The sequence below is a fragment of the Tachysurus vachellii genome, chromosome 7 (genome assembly GCF_030014155.1).
Source record: "Tachysurus vachellii isolate PV-2020 chromosome 7, HZAU_Pvac_v1, whole genome shotgun sequence".
Classification (NCBI taxonomy): Eukaryota; Metazoa; Chordata; class Actinopteri; order Siluriformes; family Bagridae; genus Tachysurus; species Tachysurus vachellii.
In genome coordinates, this window is record NC_083466.1 from 22525140 (window position 1) to 22535139 (window position 10000).

General features: G+C 41.4%; 1 protein-coding gene across 4 annotated transcripts in view; it reads right to left on the bottom strand.

Moving 5' to 3' along the window:
* Positions 1-10000, bottom strand: part of LOC132848918 (phosphofurin acidic cluster sorting protein 1-like) — a 55261-nt gene that overhangs the window by 12526 nt on the left and 32735 nt on the right. For all 4 annotated transcript variants that reach the window (XM_060875011.1, XM_060875009.1, XM_060875010.1 and 1 more), the window contains exons 2-9: positions 7058-7145; positions 6615-6704; positions 6138-6263; positions 5408-5552; positions 5088-5179; positions 4862-4939; positions 4263-4322; positions 2274-2434 (exon numbers count right to left, since the gene is read on the bottom strand). In XM_060875011.1, coding sequence (XP_060730994.1) covers positions 2274-2434; positions 4263-4322; positions 4862-4939; positions 5088-5179; positions 5408-5552; positions 6138-6263; positions 6615-6704; positions 7058-7145 — 840 coding nt within the window. The remainder of the gene's footprint in view (positions 1-2273; positions 2435-4262; positions 4323-4861; positions 4940-5087; positions 5180-5407; positions 5553-6137; positions 6264-6614; positions 6705-7057; positions 7146-10000) is intronic.

The window sequence follows — 10000 nt, forward strand, 5'->3', positions numbered from 1 at the left end:
TCAGCTGTTAGACTGAATCAGTAATAGAGCAGGCTGGTATGTTTGGGCTGGAGTGGCTTCAGGATGATTATAAGGATTTCAACTGGCTGATATAGTGACTGATTACACTCATTGTGGTAATGATGGAGTGTGTGGCTTGGAGCTGCTGGCCAAAAATTGCTCCTCTTATCTCACCACCAGGGGGCAGTTGTACACTCTCAACCACTCACCCTCCAATTCTCTGTGTGTGTGTGTGTGTATGCGTGTGTGTCTCTGTTTCTGTCTGTCTTTATGCCTCCTCACTGTTCGATTCCTTTTTATGGACAGTAAACATGACTATTTACTGTACGTGTCCATAAACAGTAGCACCATCTGTTTTAGATTGCCAGTTAGACAAAACAAAAGAAACACAACACGCAAAGCAAGAGCTTCATTCCAAATTTACATCAAACTTCATGATGAGGGAAAATGGGATTTTCTCCGTAGGGTGGCTTTTTCTGCCAGATGAGCCGATTTGAGTGTTTCACAAACAGCTTGGAGAGTTTTTAGAGTTTGCACCAAACGGTGTGAAAAACACACAGAAAGACATCCAGTCAGCAGCAGTTCTGTGTGAGGAAATGTCTTGCTGATGACAGAGCTCAGAGACAGGAAGGCAACGGCAATACGCGAATATATACACAAACAGCCGCTCTTTACAACCGCATAGAGCAGAAAAGCATCTTGCGTGTTAACATGGATGGATTTAAACAGCAGGAGATCACATCACATCAGCCAAGAAGATCAATCTGATGCTCTAGAGGCCCCGAAAAAGTAAACAGACGAAGTCCAAGCCAATGATATGAATAGTTGGGCATCATGTCTTTACCGGTCTTCCTTCAGCAATCCTGTGCCCTTTCTACTGTCAAATTCCTGGAAACCTGTTGTTTGCGTCTAACCACAACCCTTAAAGACTCTTCCTAATTGCTTTTCTGTGCATCTCGGATATCAAGAGTGTTTACAGCTTTCACACTAGTTTCATGGGACATAAAGTCACCAAGTCACCAGCTCTATCCTTTAATAATTATCAAGGAATAACAAGTGCAGAGGACTGCCAGAGTTTTCCCATGAGCAAAAGCACTGACTGTTAAATCCTTACACTGGCTCTCAGTGTGCTACACAATTCACTTCAAAGTACTCGAAAAAAAAAATAATCACTACCTGGACTAACACATCTGTCAGATTTGCTCAGGCGGGAGTCTCAGTTCACTAGGAAACAGTAAGTCCTAATGAAGGTAAATCCTGAGCATGTAGTAATGGAGTTTATCTGTTACGCTGCTTTTAAAGTGCCAAGACATAATAATAATAATAATAATAATAATAATAATAATAATAATAATAATAATATCTTATTATTATTATTATTATTATTATTAAATATTATTTATATTTAGTGGTTAGCACGATCGCCTCTCACCTCCAGGGCTGGGGGTTCGATTCCCGCCTCCGCCTTGTGTGTGTGGAGTTTGCATGTTCTCCCCGTGCCTCGGGGGTTTCCTCCGGGTACTCCGGTTTCCTCCCCCGGTCCAAAGACATGCATGGTAGGTTGATTGGCATCTCTGGAAAATTGTCAGTAGTGTGTGATTGCGTGAGTGAATGAGTGTGTGTGTGTGTGCCCTGCGATGGGTTGGCACTCCGTCCAGGGTGTATCCTGCCTTGATGCCCAATGACGCCTGAGATAGGCACAGGCTCCCCGTGACCCGAGGTAGTTCGGATAAGCGGTAGAAAATGAGTGTGAGATATTTATACTTATATTATTTATATTATTATTATTATTATATATTATTAAATATTAATATTATGAAATAATAAAAGTAATAATAATCATGATTGATGATATTATTATTATTATTATTACTACTATTATTATCTTCTTCTTCTAATAATAATATCATCATCATCATCATCATCATAATCATGATTATTATTACTTTTATTATTTTTATTATTTAAAGATGTTTCTGTATTAACAAGCTTAGAGTGCTTTTATCTTCCAGCTACTGTACTGCACTGTTATTACCCTGAATTTTACAGCACCCTCACAAATATTAAACTCTTGCTCTGTGAGAAAGTTTCACAATGTGTTTTAGGCGAATTATTTTTCTTGGATTACTTCTATTCTTTTCAATAGTTTTTAACAACTGTAAGCGTGCTTGTGCTGCATCAAGGAACAAAAACTATTCAGCACTGTAGTATAATATTAATACTGTCAGGAGTGTGTGTGTGTGTGTGTGTGTGTGTGTGTGTGTGAGACAGACCTGAGTTTAGGTTTGGGTGTGCTCAGGATGCTGTCAGTCTCCTCCATCTCTGGACCGCTGTCACTCGGGTTGTACATCTCCAGGCTGTCGTAGAGCTCATCCAGGTCCTCCTCCACCTCCTGGATCTGCTCTCGTGAGACGTGCTCCAACCCGAAACCAACCTTCATGCCAAGAAACCAAGAAACCACACACACACACATACAGAGTCAGAATGCAGCTTTAAAAGCCTCAGCACTTTTGAGCACTACGACAAAAGCAAGACAGAGACTTTCATGGACAAAAAACTGAGAGTCTCGAGTATAAAAGCACGAGTCTGTCAAAACAGGTCTCAAAGTGGGTGAAGAGCACAGTGCATGAGAACACCAACGTCACAGCACTGAGGGTTTAGTGTTTACATTTACACCCACACGAGTGATTCAGCTCCAGAGATAATTATGAAGCTTTCTGATCACGATCTACAGAAAGCTACGCTGCTTCTGACGCTTAGCTGCCTGGTAAACACATCAGGAAATAAAATATAGCTCATTTATTGCTCATTAAACTGTTTTTAAAAAAACAAAAACAACAAGAACAGAAAGCATTCCTCATGGTAACAAAAGTCGACAAAGGTGCTACCTAGCTCTGTGTTTTGGCTGTTTATCTAATTAACAAAGAATTTTGTTTGTCTAAAAAAAAAAAAAAAAAAATCGAGGAAATACGTTAAAAAAAAGTAGCTCATACGATGTAATAAAAGGTCGGCGAGCTAGCTTGCTAGTTAGGTGCAACAATGTAGAATCAAACGAGCCACAGTCCTAGAGATGTAAAATTGAAAAAAAAAAGTGTCTGAGGTAAAATTTTGTTGACCAAGCTTTAGCTAACCGTGAGGTGAGTGTGTGCTGCACTAGCAGGCAGTGGTTCTACATTCCTGTGGTGTACTTCTGTATTTCTGTCGTCTATAGCCTATAAAAGCTAATTAACCATCGGCTAGTAAACATAGACGTGTGTAATGTAGCAGCAGTGTTGACTTAAGTAGCTAGCACGACTGTGTGAGGGCTGAGACGTGATATGGCAAAAAAGAGAAGGGAAGTGAATCATACTTCGCTTAGTCATAACTGTAACACAACAAAAAAGTTTTTAATGTTAAGTAGGGCTAATTCTTCTTAAGGTCAGTCAGATCCATATTTTTGAACTACGGATCATGTGGCGTCACCGGGTGACAGAACGCACTCGGAGGAAAGCTCCTGTTCATCATATACGAGCTCATGATGGGTTTGTGTCATGTTTTGGTTCTAATAAATCGCTATATTGCACAGGAAACAGGGGAAATAATCTGAATACTTCACCGTGCTGTGATGGATTGTAAGATGTTTGTCTGGTTCCACATAGATACATATTTCTTATGTAATAGAATATATATATATATGTCTGTATCCATGCCAGCTTGGTGGACTTGGGATTCAAACTAATGACCTTCCATTTGGTAGACCAACATCTTAACCACTGGGCTACCATTCAAATTTAACAATGCACATTGTCTCAAAGTAGCTTTACAGAACATAAGTAATATAGTACAAAGAGTTCACGATTAATATTAGACTTCTATTTAAGTGTGTTTGTATTTATCCCTAATGAACAAGCCTGAGGTGACTGTGGTGACTGTGGTGAGGAAAAACTCCCTTAGATGGAAAAGGAAGAAACCTTGAGAGGAACCAGACTCAAAGGGGAACCTCATCATCATATAGGTGAAAGTGGAGGGTGTGATTATAAACGGTTATAAACACCAGCGTGTGTTATTATGAATAATGTCCTTTCTACAGTCAGATACAGTCTGATAACTGTATATTGATTAGGACCTTGTTGTCCTCAAACACCACATGGAGTTGGCATGTAGTCGTAGTTGTATTTCAGAGTGAAGGACATTTATTCTGATGAACTGCCAGGTATTTTATTGGTACGTGCATGAGGATGAGGCTGCATGTGGAAATAGACTGTAACAGATATAAACTTCACCTCGTCTGAAACTTTAAACCTCTTCAGCAGGGCCACAAACTTCTGCTTGATGTTGGGTTGCTGCAGAACGAGAACAGAGTTTGCTGAACACAAACACACAAACACACACACCAGCATAATAATGACCACAGAAGTGGATTAAGTCTTGAAATCCAGCTGCGTTTCTTTGGCAGGTTTTTAATCCACATAGTAGCGAAAAACTGATGAGAATTTGTAAAAGAAGTTTTATTCGCAAGCCCTGAATATCGGCCCATTGCGAGTGTGTGTGTGTGTGTGTGTGTACTACATGGAGTTCTCTAAGCCATTTATATCTATTATAGATGATAAATTGTGTAATATAGTGATGCATTTTCCTGCCACATCATGATAGATGGTGTGTGTGTGTGTGTGTGTGTGTGTGTGTGTGTGTGTGTGTGTGTGATAGCCTCTATTTAGGGTTCTCTTAATATGAAGCAGAATGGCTTCTGTAGGATTTCAGCATGATGGTAGAAGTGTGATTCAGGAGGATCGTTGTTGTGGTATATCAAAGAATGGGCAGAATTAGTTTGTGTGGGTGTGTGTGTGTGTGCATGTGTGTGTGTGTGTATGTGTGTTCTTACTCTAGTGATGGCAGCCCCAGATGCCAGTTTACGTCGCGGTTTCTTCTTTCTCACCTCGTCATCATCATCATACAGATACTGTGAATACAATAAACACACCCAGTTTTTACACCCACACACACACACACACGCACGCACGCACGCACGCACGCACGCACACACACATTTACAAATATGCATGCACAAACAGACACATGAACAAATAAACACACACACAAACACACACCTGTCCATGAACTGGGTCATCGCTGCCCTCCTGCTCTGATGAATAACTCTCTTCCTCCTCCTCTGAGTAGTTGTCGATGTCTGGTGAACGATCTGAGGAAAGAAAGAGAAGAAATTCTATTCGTTTAAATAATGAAGTAAACTTCAGCCAGCAGCCGTGTGGATTATTCAGTGTTAGACTTTTCCCTTCAGACTTCTGCTTCAAATCTCATCAAGATTAAAATCAATTCTGTTCCATTTCACACTTCATTCATCTTCCTGCTCCTCTCTCTCTCCCTCTCCCTCTCCCTCTCTCTCTCTCTCTCTCTCTCTCTCTCTCACCGTTCATCTTGGCTTTAGGACCCTCATGGTCGATCGGTTGGCTGGAGAGAGAGTAAACTCGCACCTCAGCCACAGGAACCGACGCATCCTTCAGCTGACTGTGTAAACCCAGAACCTGAGCTCCTTCTGTAGGGTGCTGCATCACCTGCGGGAGAAAGAGAGAGAGAGCGAGAGAGAGCGAGCGAGAGAGAGAGAGAGAGAGAGAGAGAGAGAGAGAGAGAGGGGGGCTGGTTTTATTTTTATGATGATTGTTCTTCTATTTTCTTTTTACTGCTATTTCTATAAAAATGTCATTTTAACATGACTGCTGTAACGATCACAGAAATAAACAGAAAAAGACAGGAAGACAGAGAGAGAGAAGAGAGACAGAAAGAGAGGAAAAAGAGAGGCTGAGAGAGAAATATAGTTAAACGGATAGAAGGTAAGAGCGAGCGATACACAGAAAGAGACAGATATTAGAAAAAGAGAAAGAAATAAAGACAGACAGTGTGAATGGGAAAGATGAACAGATAGTGCAAGAGAAAAACAGAAAGAAGGAAGATATAGAGATGTAAAGAGAGGTGAAGTGAGACACACAAAAAGAAAGACAGAAATATAACAGAAAGATGGGGAGAAAGAGAAAAGACAGAGAGATAGACAGAAAGAAAGAGACAAATAGACAGAGATATAGACACCTGTGTGTGTGTGTGTGTGTGTGTGTGTGTGTGTGTGTGTGTGTGTGTGTACAGACCTCGGCCATGTTGATGAGACCCAGCGCCAGCGTCTTGTAGCCCAGGATGGTGCGGTTCTTGTAGCGCTTCCTCCTCTGCAGCATGATCTGGAGTTTGTTGGCATCACGCTTCAGGAAGTGAGGATACTGTCGACACACAACCCGGCATTACACACACACACACACACACACACACACACACACACACACACACACACACACAATCCACCACGGCTTTGTGTACATCACACAGAACAACCTGCCTCTGAATTACGCTGATAACTTCCTTCTGAGTGACATCACTTCCTTTATTACAATATCATCATTACAGTGTGTTCACACCTCAACAGCAGTTTTACTCTGGACCTCAACATTTACTACTCGCCATAAACACCGCTACAGTCGCGACTCTGACACACCTAACGCTCCAACAACGTGACTGTTAACGTGTAATAAACGTTTTATTACACTGCAATAGAACGATAACAAGACACAAACCTGCAGAGAGAATGTGAGCTGTAGGTCTGTTTCTGTTAGTCCTGCTGAAGACAATAAGATCTCGTTGGAGCGGAGGATTCGCTTCGACCCCTGACAGAGAGTGAGAGAGAGAGAGAGAGAGACAGAGAGAGAGAGAGAGAGAGAGAGAGAGAGAGAGAGAGAGAGAGAGAGAGAGATGATGTCAGGTGTATCAGAGAGCCCATTAACACTCATTCACTCATTATAATTAAAGGGCTTCATCACAGGAACCTTTTCAGGAACCCGGCCACGTTTCCACTAGAGGTTAATCAAAGAGGGATGTGAAAGAAAACAAAACAAACAAATCAACAGTTCCTGTATCGACATACTCACTTGGTCTAGCTCATTATTTTTATGTGATGTTTAACAGCACAGAGGAGAAGACAGACTGAGAGCAGAGGAAGAGAGAAACAGGACACCGTTACCTGGAGTTTAACAGCGATGACCACAGACGTCAAATCTTTATCCAGCTCCTTCAGCATCACCAGCTTCTTCAGTGTCAAATTAAAGAGTCTGACAAACGCGCACATACGAGCGTGCACACACACACACACACACACACAGAGAGAGACACAATTACAGACAAGTGTTAATATTCTGAATAACATGACTCACTTTCTTAGGAACATCAATAATGGAGGACAAACAGTTAAATGAGATGCAGATGCTGATATAACTTCTACAGAAAATGAAGACCAAAGCGCTGTTTTTTTTTTTTTTTTTTTTTTTTTTTTTTTAAACGCCGGCTAAAATTTCGATCCATTCTGGAAAAAAGTAAGAGTAACAGACGTTCACGTGTATTTATTTTTTCTATGTAAACTCTACAGACGAACAGGGTTGCTGTGTTCCTATTAAACTGGTTGGTGAATGTATTTGAGCACATTCACAAATACTCACTCGACACACTAACGCTGCAGAACTAGAGCACCGCTGACTGCTGTGTGTGTGTGTGTGTGTGTGTGTGTGTGTGTGTGTGTGTGTGTGTGTGAGTGAGTGAGTGAGAGAGAGTAAAAAAGAGGCTCTTTGGTCAGAAACAGAAGGTCACCATACTGAATTATTCACAGTCTACTGGGGCCCTGAAATGGCTCCTGAAATAGTTCTGTTCTCTCAGGCCAGGTGGAGAGAAACACCACAGATCAATTACAATCTCTGACTAACACACACACACACACACACACACACACACAGGGTATAGTGTTATAGTGTCATTACCGGAATCGGTACAGGACATCTTACTGCCATAAACACGTGCTGTCTCTCTAGAGGTGTGTGTGTGTGTGTGTGTGTGTGTGTGTGTGTGTGTGTGTGTGTGTGTGTGTTTAAGTAACAGTGCTGTTAGTGCGAGTTGGTTCACAGTCTGTAAGACTCATTTTTCTTTAATATTCTTTATTTTCATATTCTTTAACACTCTGGGTTGATTTGTGTACAGTATAGAGGGGTTTAACACTAAGAGGGGAGGCAGCTGTATCCTCATTCCCATCATCCTCCCCATCCTCCATCTCATCCCCAGCCTCATTCCCATCATCCTCCATCTCATCCCCAGCCTCATTCCCATCATCCTCCCCATCCTCCATCTCATCCTTATTCTCATCAACCTTCGTTCTCCTTCACATCCTCATCATCCTCATCCTCCTTCTCATCATCATCTAGCTCATTCTCCTTCTCATCATCGTCATCATCCTCATACTTCTCATCACCATCATAATTCTCATCCTCCTTATAATCCTCCTCCTCCTTATCATTATCATCATCATCATCATCATCCTTACCATCATCGTCCTCCTTCTCATCATCATCAGCATCCTCATCCTGCTTATCATAATCATCGCCATCATCATCTTTATCCTCCTTATCATCATCATCACCGCCATCATTCTCATCCTCCTTATTATTACTATCATCATCATCAGCAGCAGCAGCAGTTTCCTCTTGTTCATCACTGTCATACCCAGACAACTGGAGATCATGTCAGCAGCATTAGATCCCTCAGCATTAGATCCCTCAGCATTAGATCCCTCAGCATTAGATCCCTCAGCATTAGATCACTGAGCTTTAGATCCCTCAGCTTTAGATCCCTCAGCTTTAGATCACTGAGCTTTAGATCCCTCAGCATTAGATCACTGAGCATTAGATCCCTCAGCATTAGATCCCTCAGCATTAGATCATTGAGCCTTAGATCACTGAGCATTAGATCCCTCAGCATTAGATCACTGAGCATTAGATCCCTCAGCATTAGATCATTGAGCATTAGATCACTGAGCATTAGATCACTGAGCATTAGATCACTGAGCATTAGATCCCTCAGCATTAGATCACTGAGCTTTAGATCCCTCAGCTTTAGATCCCTCAGCTTTAGATCACTGAGCTTTAGATCCCTCAGCATTAGATCACTGAGCATTAGATCCCTCAGCATTAGATCCCTCAGCATTAGATCATTGAGCTTTAGATCACTGAGCATTAGATCCCTCAGCATTAGATCACTGAGCATTAGATCCCTCAGCATTAGATCATTGAGCATTAGATCACTGAGCATTAGATCACTGAGCATTAGATCACTGAGCATTAGATCCCTCAGCATTTGATCTAATGAGCTTTAGATCCCTCAGCATTAGATCCTTCAGCATTAGATCACTCTAAGGGGCACAGGTGACTGTGGTGGTCAGTTGTCCACATACATTTGCATATATAGAGTGCATTTAAAATGAAATAACAGCAGTAAGTTATAGTAACTTGCAGAAGTTTGCAGTAAGCAATCCTTCAGTTCTCACTGTGTGTAGAGTAATGAACAGCATGAGCAGTGGCGTTAAGCTAGCTGTGTACCGGAGGTTTCATTAAAGCATGTTAGCATGTCATTGTAGCAGCAACTTTTATGTCTGAGATTTCACTTCATGGAAACCCCTCAGTGTAATGCTAGCCAGCTAAAGTCAATACCTTATAGCTGGCTCGCTAGTTATATCAGCAAAACGGGATCCAGTTGCCCAAATATTTTACCGACTCACTCCATTTAAGTCAGCGCAGCAGTATCTATGGCGTCAGAGCAGAGCGCAGGAGAAATCAGTTTTAGTTTCCATCCCTAATGCATATATGCTGCATAAGTAATTAATGACTTTAAAGAACTTTAATGTGTGAATGTAAACATTTACTGTGTTTCAGAGTGGAGATTTCCTTTCTGACGTGATGTAACTATTCCCTTACTGCTTTCTTGGGTTTTTTTTTCCTTCGCGGAAGTCAGCAAACGTTTGCTAGTTTGTCACGTTGCTAGTGCAGCTACGACTGCTAGCTCGTTTCACAGGAAAAAGAAGCGTAATGATTTTCTTATATAATAGATAAGACTCAGATTTTTGCTTTTACTGTAAAAAAAAATGACG